General features: G+C 50.8%; 1 protein-coding gene across 1 annotated transcript in view; it reads right to left on the minus strand.

Moving 5' to 3' along the window:
• Positions 1-17: 17 nt before the first annotated feature.
• Positions 18-15,272, minus strand: part of Nt5c1a (5'-nucleotidase, cytosolic IA) — an 18,583-nt gene continuing 3,328 nt past the window's right edge. Inside the window, exons 2-6 of the mRNA XM_005353294.3 lie at positions 12,364-12,531; positions 11,852-11,981; positions 8,785-8,907; positions 6,816-7,000; positions 18-5,218 (exon numbers count right to left, since the gene is read on the minus strand). Coding sequence (XP_005353351.1) covers positions 4,853-5,218; positions 6,816-7,000; positions 8,785-8,907; positions 11,852-11,981; positions 12,364-12,531 — 972 coding nt within the window. The 3' untranslated portion in view covers positions 18-4,852. The remainder of the gene's footprint in view (positions 5,219-6,815; positions 7,001-8,784; positions 8,908-11,851; positions 11,982-12,363; positions 12,532-15,272) is intronic.

Below are 15,272 nucleotides of genomic sequence, written 5' to 3' on the forward strand. Positions count from 1 at the left end.
TCCTCCTCCTCCTCCGACTCTGCTGGAGATAGGTGAGAATCTGGCATCCTTGGAGCCGTACCACAGCATCAGAGAAGGAATATTAAGGACCATGCCTGCCTGCTGGGAAGCAATGGTCCAGTTCACAAAGGCAGTAAGGTAGCAAACCAGGTTCCATCTTTCATGCCACCTCCATCTGGGACAGGCTGTCTGAAGAGCTGCATGAAGAACCCGAGGCCAAGTCTGGGCTTTGTTAGGGGGACTCATGATGGGTGACACCAGCTGTTGTGGCAGGTGAGACAGCTTGACATGTTTGCAGTGAATTCAGAAATTTCCATTGTAAGGGTGGCTTGGTTGTTTGCACCTCATACTTGAAGAAAACGTCCACCTTTTAGTGGAATCTGGCTTCTCACTCCCTCTGCATCCTTCTGAGCCAAAGCCTTCCGGGGACCCTCGAGAACTTGTTTTCAGAGACCGAGTGAGGATGGCTCGCTAGATTGGGAGCTGCTGGAGTCAACACTGGGCACTCCCCTTTATTCAAAGCCCACGTTTCACAGCCATTCACTCACCAGCACTCATTAGGGCTCAAGAGACCCCAGGGGGCCAATGAGGAGTTGAGATGACAGCTGTAGAGATGGGTGTTGGGGAACCAGCAAGGCCACCTGTAGCCAAGGTCATGTTCCTGGTCCCTCACCTGTCAGCTTGAGAGGGTGAATTCAGTCCGACTTGTGTCAAATGTATGCATCAACCAACTTGCGATTTACAGTACTTGGAATTTTAAACCCTCGAGTGTCAGGAAAGGGTTAGATAGTCATTAAGTCCCCATCTCTCCCTGCCCCTTTAGCTAGGGAGTCGATTTCTGTCCTTAAATGCTTAGGAGGATGTAACCTTGTTGTCCCAGTGGCCAGGGTGTTTATCTTGATGCAAGGGTCAGCAGACTTCTCTGTAAGAGGGTCGGATAATAAGTATTCTTTTGGCTTTGGGGTTTCCATTGGTTCCATCGAATTCTGATACTGTAGTGTATCTATAAGCCCAGTGGACGCAGAGTTTAAAACGACAGAAGCTTCTTTATGACAACAGGAAATGGATCCAATTTGGCCTCAACCCTTATTAGCTCAACTCCATGATCTGCAAACTGAGTGTCACATAGCTTGAAGTTGTTCAAAAGCAGTTTGGAAGGACTGCCCTAGTTTCCATCACTGTTAGCAAGGCGGCTCGAACCAGAATTCACCTGCTCAAATGTGTCCCAGCTTTTCAACAGGTCAGCTTCGAGTGAGTTCTTCCAGAATGGAGCTTCTCTGGCCACTGTATGGAAAATGATGGATACCTAGGTCCCAGCATCAGATAGTCCCAGCACTGCCACCTACGAGCTCGTCGACTTTGAGCAAGTTACCATAGGTCCCCAAATCACTGCGTCCTGGACAGCTAGCTCAAGAGGATAGAAATGGCCACAGCGCTGGTATCTCCTCCAGCAGACTGGATCACAGGAAGATACAGGATTCCCAGTGGAGGGGCCAGGGCTTCTGAGGTTACCAAGGGACACCCAGGGACACATTTGGGGCAGGGCTATTTACCACATGCTGTGGAGGGGCTTTGATATTCTGATCATTGCTTTACTGCGCACGCCAATCAAACAGAAGTGTAGTAGCAGCGAGTCTGTCAGGGACTTGAACTTCTTGCTAGCTTCTACTGCATTCCCACTAATGTAGCCAGGCCGTCACATATGGAAGGGTTTGCTTTTTTCTTTTTGCGAAGGGGTCTCATGCTGCCCAGGCTGGACTTGGACTGGCTACGCAGCTGAGAAGCACCTTGACTTTCTGACTCCTTCTGCTTCCACCCCTCCAGTGTTGGAGTTATAGGTGTGCACCGTCATATCTAGCTTGTGCAGTGCTGTGGGCTGAACCCAGGCTTTTGTATTCAGTAGGCAAGCACTCTGCTAGCTGAGCCCGATGCCCAGCTACATCTCCGTCCCCCGAAGGGCATTCTGTAGTAATCTTAGCCATCTCCATGCGTAATAACAAACAGAGCTACTGTTCTGCTGAGTGGCAGTTCCACGGGGCCTGGGACTCGGCTGGCAAGCACCCTTAGGAGGAGAGTTCTGCTAGGCCCAGGGATGTGGTGCTTCCAGCTAAAGACGTCCAGGATTCTGGGGGCAGTTGGCTCTTCTGCCCCAGTGCTGCCGTCTGAGGTTGGGCCTGGAGCTTTGATGCTCAGCTGGTTTTTAAATCTCCTGGTAACACAATAAACAATGCTTCGTGCTGCCAGGCTCCTCTTCAGCCCTCGAGTCCATCAGGAGGACTGTGCGGCTGCAGCTGGAGCCTGCCCCCAGGACTTCTGGCCTTTTAGTCCAGCTCCAGAAGCTTTTGTCCAGGCTTGAGATGCTCAATTTTGGTTTCGGTAATAGAATTTGGACCTTTCTGCCCTGCCCAGGGCTGTCTGTATTCATGGTGTCTCCAGTGAAATCTGCAGCTTTTTACTGCACTTTATCTCCTTGCTTCTGGGATGGTACTATTCCTGTTTCCTGAGAAACCTGGAAGGGTTTGCCGTATTCATGACCAGGCCCTGGCTACTAAGCCTCCTGCATCCCAGCACATCTGATGCTGTCTTCAGCCCAGTCTTTCTGACTGGGCACCCTAAGGACACCTGCATTCTGCACATCTCTACAAGCTTCTTGTGGCCACTGACTGAGCCTTGAGGAAGGGACCCTTCAAGAGGGTGACGATGGCCTCACGGCAGAAGGCTACTGTATGATCTAAGGAAGGCGGAAAGTGCCCCGTGGCTGAGCTTCCTCTCTCACCCCCCCTTTCATTCCCTTGCAGCTGTTCTTAGGTTGCATGGAGAACCACTAGGGGAGGAAGCCCCTTACAGACTTTGTTCTACCCCAGGCCTCCTCTGCTGGCAGGAAGGGTCCTGGCTATAATGATGAAAATGACCCTGTGCAAAAACACCTTCGCTTTGTGCCCTCCCGGGTGCGGTAATGCCAGTGGCTCCATAAAGCAGCTCTGTCTATCTCAAGTGCATCACCGCTTTCCAGGAACAATGTCCGCATGTAACACAGGTGGGAACCGCATCTGTATGCTGCACAGACAGGAACTGCGTCCGCATGCTGCAGACATGCTGCAGACACAGACAGGAACCGTGTCCACATGCTGCAGACACAGATGCACGCTCAACCCCGTGTTTCTCGTTTGGCCCAAGCTTGTTCTCATTTCCAGGAGCTCCTGAGCCTTCTTCATGCTCCTTCCTGCAGCTGCTACCCTGAGACACACTGCCCAGAACATGTTCTCGTTCCGATCCTGAGTCAAATGCCTAGAAAGGCAGAGGTTAGAGTCTCCGGTTGCCCTTCTCCCCATTTCCAGGCCCTCTCCTGGCCCTCTGATGATGCTTTGGGTTTCCCCATTGCTGAAATCCCTGTGGGATCCAGGCAATCAGTGCACAAATACATGTCTGCTTGCCCCTCCCTTCTCATCTTCTTAGGGAACCAAGCATCCACTCTTCCACCCTTCCTCTGAGTGCCAGGGCTGTTTAGCAAAGGAGGAGGTGACCATCGCTCATCATGTGGAGAAGACAGGGCTGCCTGGTTTCATGCAAAGGTGGAGTCATCACTGGTACCTCTCATGGGGCCGGTTCATCCCAGAGTCCTTTGAACCGCACCCCAGGGACAGCTCATCACCCCCAGGGTATCTCTGACTGGCTTTTCCTTCTCCACAGCAGCATCAGGCTGGTGCACGTTCAGCGCATCCCTCTCTAAGCCGTACGTCCTTAGTGTCTTTGTGTTCAGATAAGATCAGACCTGATACTTCTCGGTCTCCCTGCAGCAGCTTGCCCTCAGACTCAGCCTGGACAATCACTCACTCAGAGCCTGTGGTTTCTCCATATTTGGGGCTGGAGTGCTCTTTTGTTGCTGGGAAACCTTCCTTACAGCATGGTAGGTGGTAGTAGTGACTGGTAGACCCAGGACTGAGGTGAGGAACTTGGCAGGCAGAACTGCTGAACTTTGCCTAAAAACTGAAAGCAAAGAACCCCCCCCCCAGAGTTGTTAAGCCACTAAAGCACAATCCAGAAGGAGCCTGCAGTGCCCCCTGCTGGCTAGAGGAGAATTTGCACGTAGGGTACATTCCTCCCATCATTAATCTTTCAGCTGGCAACCGACAGTCGGGTAAGCTCAGGTTAGCAAGTCACAGGAAACAACAGGTCACCCTGTGCAGTAGTTCCCAAACATGGCGAGATATAGACAGGGCTGTGCGTATTTTCCATCTGATGGGCTAAAGGGCTGAGGAGCGAAGGTCTGGAATCTAGCTTATGGCCAGGCTTGGGCCAGAGGAAGGGCCATCATTTTTGTCATTCATTCACCTAGACAGAGTGTTATCTTGTAATCTACACAGGTGCCATAGGAACCAGCAGCCCCGGCACAGGAGGATCCATTTAGGGCATCATCCAAGCTTTGACTAAAGGACAGCTTGGAAATCACCTAAAAGGGGGGTAAACTGAGGCTTACAAAAAAGAGGGACTTAAGTCCTGCAGTCCACGCCTTGATCCACCCTCTCCTGCACAATGCTCTTCACACCACATGTGACAGTTTTCATCCCAAGCCCTTTGGCATCCTGGCTTCTCTGACTGTGCCGCTTTCGGTCCTACCAATTTCTCCACGACATCTAAACTACCCTGCCGAGTCCTGCTTTCCTTGCCAGGATCATGGCGGTGTTTGCCCAGCAGGGACTGTAAGAATGCTGGCCCGGACTTCCTAAATTCCTTGGAGTATCTGAGCAGAGGGAAGAGGGCAACAGGCAGGATGGTGGACAGTGAGGCGCCAGGAAAGGTCACCAGATGAGGTTCGGAAGTATGTCAGGGAGCCTACAGCGAGGTGACCCTACTACTGTGAACCCAGAGTCTGCTTAGCCGCAGCCGCCCGCCGGGGTGTCTGGGCCACGCCGTAAGGCACATGGGCAGCTACTGTGCCCATCTCCTGTGCCCCAGCCACATGAAACATCTGGTCATCAAAGAAGATGTGTGGGCGGATCTTCTCAAGAAGGGGGCCCTTGGGTGCTCCAGCTAGGAATAAGGCCTCATCCGTCTCCAGGCCCCAGCTTCGCAGGGTCTTGAGGGCCCGAGCTCCAGAACTGGCTGCGCTGCGCGCTGTCACCAAGTAAGTACGAATCGGGCACTCCAGCCGCAGGCCTTTGGAATAGAATTTCTTCTGCAGTCTACCGAGTGCTTCCAGAAAGCCTTTTAGGGGGCCCTACAGAGTTAAGGAGACACTGTAAGATCCCCCTGCTAAACATCTGCCCTTTTATCCTAAAGCACCAAGCTGTTGGGGTGGGAAATCCGTAAATCTTTTTGTTATTTTGCTCTGCCTCTTCTGGCTGCCGTGTACCTGCTGGGGCTGTAGGTACCTGTAGTCTGGGATCTATCTTACTGTGATCAGGGCGGTGTCAGGGCAACTGTTGCTAGGCATATCCATCCATGTCTCTTGCAGAAATCTATCCTGAAGCTCTGTAAGTGTGGTTCATTAGCAAAGAAGGAATTAAAACGAGCTAGTAATGACGGCATGGGCAGCTGCCAACCAGAGTGGACTCTCTATCTGTGAACATCTGCACCAGATGGCTCAGTGTGTAGCTACCGACTATGAGCCTGTCTGTGGACAGACACACGTGTGGCTCAGGGTGTTGGTCTCAAGCTCTTTGGGGTCAGGGGATATGACCACACAGCAACAAAGCTACCGCAGGTCTATGAATAAAGAACCAAATGGTGTAGAATGTTGCCATTGGAGCCAAGGAAGGTGGGCTGCTAGTCCTGGGGATTTCCCTAGCTGGATAACCTGGGGTAAGTAGTGTTCTTCTGGGTCTCTGTCAACCACTTAGTGGGGAAAGTGTCCTGCCCTAGGCACCTAGATTTCTATAAAAGCTTAAGTTGAAGCTTCCAGCAAGGCTGGAGAATCCCATTGCTCCACCCCTAGGGAATTTCTAACAAGCTCCAAGACACGTTCTGTTCTCAGAGAGCCATTGAGAAGAGTGAGGGAAGGTGAGGCTCTCTGAGCCAATTAATCAAGGCAACAGTAAGAGGTGGTCCCAGGTCACCACAGCCTCAGCTACCCACACTAGGGCAATAGAGTTCTTCCTGTCTCCTGGTGATGGCAGCAGGGGCTTCAGGAGGGGTAGCTGCTTTCTCAGAAGGGGATTTAAAAAGAGGAGCTGAGGTTTACAGGGTAAGGGCAGTGGATTGTGGGGGGGGGGTGGCTCAGATTTTATGGAGGGCTGGGGACTTCAGAGAAGGATTGAAGATTCAGAATGGGGGTGGGTGCTTCTCAGAGGAGACGGAGACCTTAGAAAGGGGTTTGGAGGAACAAAGCAGGGAGGCAAAGGCGTCTTCAGAGAGATGCTAGAGGCCCCAAGAGGTGGGGGATGGGACTTGAGTGAGGAGGTGGGACTCAGGGAAGGGGTGGAGTCTCACTGAAGGGAGCTAGGGGCCAAGTGTGAGAGAGGGTTAGAACTTGGGAGACAGAGGCAGGCAAATATACACAGAGAGAGACAGACAGAGAGAGACAGAGATAGAGACAGAGAGACAGGGAGGGAGAGAGACACAGACAGAAAGAGACACACAGAGAGAGGGACAGAGAGGGAGAGAGAGACAGAGAGAGAAAGAGAGAGATGACACAGAGAGAGAGGGACAGAAAAGGAAAGAGAGAGAGAGACAGAAAGAGAGGAGTCTTGAGTCTTGGTAAGAGAACCTGGTGGGGATGTGGGCTTAGCCTGGGTTTCGCCCTGAGCTGGGAGTCCAGGCCAGCCTGGGTTCTGGGGAATAAGGGGCTATTCGGGGGTCCTGGGAGTGTGGAGCACCTGCGCCAAAGGTTTATTCTCATGGGCCTTCTCATGCTCGAAGAATCTGTCCAGTCCATGGGCCTTGACAATGCGCTCTGACTCGTCAGAAAAGAGCACAGCGTCCCCATCGAAGGCCACGCGGAGCTGACTCTGGGACACAACCACATCCCTGCTGGGGCTGAAGATGGTGGCAGCGGCAATCCCTGCACAGAGAGAGGTAAGTGTTGTCTGCCTGGGCATAGGAGAGGGCGTCTCACGCCGTCCTTGTTCCACCAGCTTCCCCAGAACTAAAGGCAAGTGTAACAGGGACTCCTATTAAAAGCAGTTTAATTTGGGAGTCTGCAGATCCTGGCTATGAGTATGCAGCAGCTGCAGTGTAGAGGTGTCACTCTGAGGGTCCCCACCAAGGTCTAGAGGCTGCCTCATTAATACTATCTGCGGGGAGAGCTCCAGAGGTGACCTTGGGCAGGAGGGCACTGAAGAGCTATTTATCAGCCAGCTTGAAGAAATTCGAATACTTTAACACTGAGGAAGATCAGGCTGGTGTGGACTAGTCAAATACCAGTCTTGGCTGGGAGCACAGGACTCCTACCTCCCTGTTCTGTTTGGAATTCTACACCCTATATGAACCTCCAGCAGACAGGGAAGCATGCCTTGGGGGGTGCAGACACTCCTTCACTAGTGATGCCAAGTTACATACTTTCTTTGGACCAAGATAAAATTCAGGTTTTTTCAGGTCCATTTGAGGCTGAGCTCTCAGGCTGCAGGAGAGATGGGTGGGTGTGGACACCCTGTCTACAGCCGCCAAACACCCAGGTATACTGATGTCACGTTGGTTCAGACTGTGGAATAATGTGCTTGGTCCTGGGAAGCAGCGTAAACTCCCTGTGATAGTGTATAGAGACTTCCTGCAACCAGGGCTCCTCTGGGTGCAAGGAGGCCTGTCAGAGACCAAGGCTCCAAGTTAGAATCAACTGAATCCTCCTCCCATGGTTGTCATCTCTCTAAAGGCCCCTTCTACCCTACTCCTTGGGAATCTAGGGTCATGGAGGTAGGCTTCTGCAGAGCTCTGGCAAGAGCCAGCAGTACAGGTCTTACAGCGGCTTCATTAGCCTAAAGATGCCCAGGGTCAGACAAGGTCCTGAGTATCAGGCTACCTACCTTCTCAGCTCTGTCAGTCAAATGCCAAAATGGCCCAGAACCCCCCTACTCTGAGCAGGAAATTTATCTAACCACACCCCCTAGACTAAAAGCCAAATCCCACATGCACAGAGCCACACATACAGGTTAGTTCCCAGACCCAAACAAAGGGTGTGATGTACCTAGGGAAATCCCTATGGGTCCTGGCTAAAGAAAGCTTCACCAAAGCAAGGCCAGTAAGGAAGGGAGCAGCTGACAAAGAAACCTGAGCGTCCAGCCTGAATACACATCCAGGCAGATGGGCAGTCGGTCTTTCCTCCTCCGCGGGCTCCTGTTGGGAGGACTGAGACCATGCCTGTCACCCCTTGAAAGGGGCACAGGGAATGAGCTTCTCATTATCAATACTTGTAGCTGAGTCCCCTAATCTCACCTCAACATGAGACAGTTCAGCTGTGGGAGATGAAAGCCGATCACTCAGGCCAGGTTAAATACGAATCTTCCCTCTTTTTCACTGGCCCAGTGATGGATGGAAGCTTCCTGATCACACAGGAATCAGAACTCCCATCAGTCCTGAGGAATCTTAGGAAGCAGTAGCTTTCTGGACTGTCAGGAAAGTTTCTATGGAAACAGAAGGCTAGGTGATGTTGATGGATATACACAGTAGAGCAGGAGATGGGAAGGAGGATTAGGGAGGGCTTCGCTTTCACTTTACAAGACAGATCATGGGATGTATGCACAGTTCCCCTTGCAGTTACCTTGACAACCCCAGGGCTTGTTCAGAGCGTCAGGACCAGGCTTCTCCCCACTGGGACCCCTTCCCATAGTCTCCCTCTCCTTTCTGACTTACCCTCATCAATGGCTTCTCGCACTTTTTCCGCATCAGCTGACAGGTAGAGGTTGGTGTGATAGGCCTTGAGGTAGCAGATGGGGCTGTTCCCACCTGTCATGCAGAATCGCTCAATGAACAGGTCTGTGGAGGCAGAGAGAGCCCAGGTGAGGCCCCAGAATGGTCTCTCTCTGCCTAGTGTGAGCTACCTGGGATCTGAGAGGGGGAGTGGCCAGCAGAGTGCCTCTCTATTTCCGCCTGGCATTTCCCCTGCATCTTTCATTGAGGAAACAGAATGGTCACACATCTGGAGAAAGCTCCTGGTTTACAGCCTCCTTCCTACTCAGACCCGGGCTTCCTGGTCACAGCTGATTGTATTAATTGGCAGAGTCTGGACCCAGCCGAGCCGATCAGAGTCCAACCTGGGGAGCTTGCTCCCATGGTGGCAAAAGCTGTGTAATAGTTGCTGACTGATGAGTGGCCGCTAGCCTCAGCCACTACCGGAGGACTGCTGTCTTCCTCACAGCCCACAACAGGCAAGGTTAATACCACCCCACAGAGGTTCCCCCAGGGCCCTACGCAAGCACGGAGTGCTGCCGTTTTTGACTGCTCAGCACCTGCGGTTAAATAGCGCTAACCTCGCCCTCACACTCAGAAATTTGAAATCAGTATTATAAAATGCCAGCTGGAGACTAAGGGTGTGGTTTAATGACTGAACACACACAGAGGCCCGGTTTCATTCTCCAGCACCCAAAATAAGCAACTGCAGTTTGAAGTAGTGAATGGGGCTGGAGAGAGAGATGACTCGGTGGTTAAGAGCCCTGGCTGTTCTTCCAGAGGACCCGAGTTCAGTTCCCAGCATCCATGGAGCAGTTCACAACTGTCTGTAACTCCAGCTCCAAGGCTCCTGATGCCTCTTCTGACCTTCAAAGGCCCCTTACACAGGTGGTATGGCATTCACTAACAGACACATACATAAAGGTTTTTTTGTTTTGTTTTGTTTTACAAAGGTAGTAAAGCACATGTTTTTAATTCCAGTACTCAGGAGGCAAAGACAGACAGAACTCCGCAAGTTCTAGGACAGCTAGATTTGGAAATGCCCTATCAAGAAAGAAAGAAAGAAAGAAAGAAAGAAAGAAAGAAAGAAAGAAAGAAAGAAAGAAAGAAAGAAAGGAAGAAAGAAAGAAAGAAAAAAGAAAAAAAGGAATTGAAGAAAGGAAATGGTGGCACATGTCTACAATGTCTGAAATTCCAGTACTAGGAAGGTTAAGACAAGAGACTCTCAAGTCTAAGGCCAGCCTGGAATACACAGTAAGATCCTGTATCAAAATTAAGTAAGTTAAAATAAAATGAGCACCTAACTGGGTTGTTGGCTGCTTGAAACAAGAGCTTGTAAAGCTATAAATATGGATGAGTTAGTGTTGGTGTTTTTTTTCTTTATGATTTATTTATTTTTTATTTTATGTGCATTGGTGTTTTGCCTGCATGTGTGTCTGTGTGAGAGTGTTGGATCTCCCAAAACTGGAGTTACAGACAGCTGTGAGCTGCCATGTAATCTGAACCTGGGTCTTCTGGAAGAGGAGCCAGTACTCTTAACCACTGAGCCATCTCTCCAGACCCTGTTTTTAAAAAACGTCATGTGTTTGGGTGTTTTGCCTGCACGTGTGTGTATGGACCCTGTGCATGCCTGTTTGCCTGTGGCGGCCAGAAGAGGGGCTGGAAGTATTCAGATTTCCTGGAACCGTAGCTACAGATGAAAACTAAGGAATAAGCTTGCTAAACAAGGGTCCATTTGGCCCGGAGAGAATACAAGCCCAAGAGAGATCTCCAAGACTTGGATTCTGGCCTCTCTGGGTCCATTTTTCCTTTCTGCTCTGTGGTTCTGAATCATCCTGGAACCGACAATGGTCCCCTTCGCTGGAAGCTTGCTCCGAGAAACTGAGAACTTTCAATCAAAACTGTAGCAAAAGAAGACGCACCCTTTCATCCTGAACAGCCCCTGATCTCCCATCAGTCCTCATGAGGCTTGCTAGTCTCCTCCAGCTCGAGAAACCGAGGCACAGAGGCAGCAAACACCTTTCCTTTTATACAGGGAGCAGGGCCTGTCTTGTGTGGGCTGTAACTGGTTTGTGCCAGCTTGTAAGAGTCAGCTATTAAATATCCAGGAATTTTATGAGCCAGTTATGTTGATCAACCATGGGTAGCCAGAAATCGGCCATGGACAACATCCTGTAAACGGGCAGCATTTTCAAATCAGTTTTGTTTATCTTTACAGGTTTTCACCAGTGTTTGTTTTTCTAAACAAGGTTTTTCTTCCTGTAGCCATTGACTGTCCTGGACCTACCTCTGTAGATCAGGCTGGCTTTCAACTCAGTGATCAACCTACCTCTTCCTCTCAGGAGCTGGGATTAATGGTGTGTGCCACCATACACAGCATTATAGTCTTATTTGTTTTAAATTTTTTTTTTTGAGACAGGGTCACATGTAGCCTAGGCTGGCCTCACTGTGTCTCTGAAGATGCGCTACTCATTCTTCTGCCTCCGTTTCACTGACTGCACAGCTGCTGGGGTTACCACTTCATATGCCACCATGTCTTGGTTGTTTGCTTTTTAATGTGGTACTGGGGGAGGGGTCTAACCAAGGACTTCACGCATGCCCGGCAAACACAATTAAGCCACATCCCCAGCTCCTTGTTTGTTGTTTGTTTTAAAACAGGGTCTCACATAACCCAAACTGGCCTTGAACTCACCACGTAGCCAAGGGAGACTTGGAATTCCTGCCCCCACCTCCTGAGTGATGGCATAAGATGCATGAATTGCTAAACCTAGCTTTTAAGCAGTGTCGGAGATTGAGCCCAGGACTTTCTGCCTGCTAAGCAAATACCCTACTGGCTGGATTGCAGCCTCAGCCTTACATGTTTTAAAAGACCAGGTTAAAAAATACAATACGATGCCATGTTAGTAGGCCATCCCTGGGCTTAGGAAGGTAGTCTGTAAAGTCTAACCCAGCCTGACCTTGCAGAGGTGTGGCCTTCCCCTAGGGGGCGTGTGTTAGGTAGGGGCATCCCATGGTCACCCCCCATGCCTACCATAGTGGTTGATACTGTTGATGAGACGGACTCCCACTTGAGCATGGTTGTTGGTCATGAGGACAATGTCAAAAACATCTTCGCTATCGGGATACAGCTCCCGAAGCCGCTTGTTCACAGCCTCCAGGGCCTGGGAGGGAGAGAGCAAAGACCAGGTCAGAGTCCCAGGGATTGAGTGGAGTTGGCGGCTAGGGATCCATTGAGAAAGGAGAGGGGAGGCCAGGGACAGGCGTGATTTCGAATGAGATCTGTGCACACCACCACCCTTTAATGCCACAATTCCACCATTGTGGGGGTTGTTCACTACTCAGCTGCTCAGAGGCACTTCACTAAAGGCGGATGAAGGGGGATCCACCCTCAAGCTGGTTACCCATTCTGGGGCTCCATCAGTCCCGAGGACGTGGCCTTCTCTTCCCACCAAGTCTCAGTCCTCTAGCTGTGAGGTTTGCCTCTACCAGGCAGAGCTTCTGAGGGAGGCCTCCTGTGGGCTGCTTCAGGAACTGGCCCCTCACCTTCACAAAGGGGAAGGCTGGCCCGGGACTGAAGGGCTCATTCTCGTGCTCCAGCTGGTACCGCACGTACTCCTCCACCCCCTGCTCTGTGTAGATCCTCTGCTCCTCGTCCATGCGAAACAAGGCTCTGGAGGACACAGCGATGGTGACCGCATTCTGAGGCTTTGGCTACGAGAGGGACAGTGGGACAGGCTGTTACTCAGACTCACTCTGAGGCAGGTGTACTGCAAACCCTTCCTGGATCCGGGGACGTGGAGAAGGCCAAGGCTCTGCTCCAGAGCAAGTCAGTCTTGGGCAGAGGTCACTCTGGGTTGGACCCTGCTGAAGACCGGCTCCTTATTACGGGTGTGACAAGAAGGAGGGCAGGCCCTTAGGGAGCGTGTAATACTGCCGGCCATCTGGACACCACGGACAATGAGTACAATGCTATAGACAAAGTCAGGCCACACTGAAATGACCCCCAAATGGTTTCCATCATGAAAGAAGGGCTGCATGTCACCAGGAAGAAATTGGAACACAGTAATTATATAAGAATTTTTAAAATCTCAGCTTGGATCTGTTTCCAGAGAAATCTGTTTCCTGAGCTGCAGATTCATGTATCTAACTGTCCCAGTCAACCAACAGACCCACAGACACCCCAATTTACAGCTCCCGAGGCTGAGTTCCCCACCCTTACCCCCAAAGCCAAACCCAAATCCCCCCTTTGTTGTGTCTTGTGCTCAACACCCCATCTACTCATCCAGATGACCCCTTGACGAACAGACAACCGAAGCCAGGAAGTAAACCTTCACCCCACCTTTCCCCACTCCTTTCTGCGTTGATTAAGAGTTCAAGTCACCCAGAACCCGGAATCCACCCGCTTCTTCTTCTCTTCCATAGCCCAGGCCACAATCATCTCTACCCTTCCCACATTTTCAGAGGGTCTGTCTAACGTGCAGAGATAATCACAGCTCACCTGGTCACACCTAGTCAGCGGTTACAGAGTCAAGCAGACAGCCTTTCCCACAGAGCAAGAAGTCCTTTGCAAGAGACCTCTACTTCCTTCCCACTCTCAGCTCATCCAGCTTTGCTCAACCTCACCTTCCTCATGTCTTCGTGCACCTTCCCCTTGTCCACTGGCCCTTGAACCTGGTGTTCCCTTGCTCACTATCCTCATTATTGCTCACTATGGCGAATAAGCTATTCCCCGCATCCTCTGTCTAGTTGACTGGTGCCCTCGCTCTGGAGCTCCTCTTCAGTTGGTTCCTCTATGGCATCTGCCGAGGAAGAGTTCTGTTAGGAAGACATGGCCCCTGCCCTCAGAGTTCATCAGGGCATGGGGAAAGACAGGAGGACAGAATCCGGAGGCAATGGGATGGGAGTGTATAACAGACGGGGGAAGCAAGGTCTCCATGACGGTTTCAGGGAAGTCATTGGGGGATTGGAGGCCTTTGAGGAAGACCCTGAAGGAAGAGGCCACAGGAATTGGTGAGCACAGACGCGGCCTTCACAAAAGTGAGCAGAGGCCAGGATGGAGGAAAGTGGAAACACGTCCAGAAGGATAGGTGGGGGCCGGATTTCATAGGGGCCTCCTCACAAGTGGGTCTCAGCACGCCTTCCCAAATGCTGTATCTGAATGAATCCCCCAAATCTCAGGTTGAACTATAATCCTGAATGTGATCATATTAAGGGGTAGAGCTTTTGAGAGTGGTTAGAACTTTTCTTAGAAAAAAGTCACCAGAGTTTGCCTTGACTATTCCACCATGTGTGGATGTAGCTAGAAGTTAGCATCTTTAAACGAGAAAAAGAACCCCAGTCTTCTGGTTCCTTAATTTTGGACACCCAGCCTCTAAAACCACAAGAGAGAAATTTCTATTATTTACAGTGTAAGTCATTCAGTCTGTGTCACTTTGATACAGTAACCCAAAAGGACCAAGACATCTGACTTGGGTAGAATGGGGTGAGGGGAATGTCACCATGGACAGCAGCTGGACCCTGACTGATTTGTGGAGAAGACCAGAACATGAGCATGTAGGAAGCTCATGGACACCACTGCTCTGTGACAGTCCTAGGGTCATGATCCTTTACAGTTGAGAAGACATGGGTTCAAACTGAAGCCAAGACTTACAGGCGGACCTAAAACTCTGGCTCGTTTATGATAATCTTGGGGATGATGTATTCCACCCACTGCTAGGCTCCAAAATGATTGGCAGCATTGAGTGATGCTAGGCTGGGGCCATGTCAGGAGGCAAGACAGGTTTGGTCTCTGTCCCCAAGGAGCTTCTGACCCATTCTCCATGCAGAGATTCCTTTAGAAGATGGGGCGAGGAGGCTGCCACCATGGACAGCGGCTGCAGAAACAGACTGTAGGTGTGTGGGAACTGTAGGACGCCACTTTTCTGTGATCTGGGCAGCTCTAGAAGCTGGGCCTTTATGGAAATGCTCTATAAACTGTGCTGTGTGGCTGTGCAGTGACTTCAAAAGCGACAGGTGATGCTGAAGATTTGAAATCTAACATCGCTTACTTTATAAACACACACACACACACACACACACACACACACACTGTATATGTGCGTGCAGAGCCCAGAAGCAGGCGTCAGTGTCTTCCTCTATTGCTCGCCACTGAATGTTTTGAGTGCTCGCTCCCTCACTAAGGCTGGAGCTCACTGACTGGCTACACTGACTGGTCAGTGAGCCCTGCGCTCCAGGGATCTGTCTCCACTGGCTGACTCATCACACATGGACCTCCTGGAGATCCAAACTCAGGCTCCTTGTGCTTGTGCACCAGGCACTTTACCAACTGACTCATATTCTCGGTCCTAAATTCACTTAATTTTTGATGAATTTAAGCTGCTTAAATTAATGGCCAGTGAAGCCTCAGAGCCTCAAAATAGGAATGGAAAACCCAAAGATTTCTGCAAAGTCGT

This window comes from Microtus ochrogaster, chromosome 10 (assembly GCF_000317375.1).
Source record: "Microtus ochrogaster isolate Prairie Vole_2 chromosome 10, MicOch1.0, whole genome shotgun sequence".
Classification (NCBI taxonomy): Eukaryota; Metazoa; Chordata; class Mammalia; order Rodentia; family Cricetidae; genus Microtus; species Microtus ochrogaster.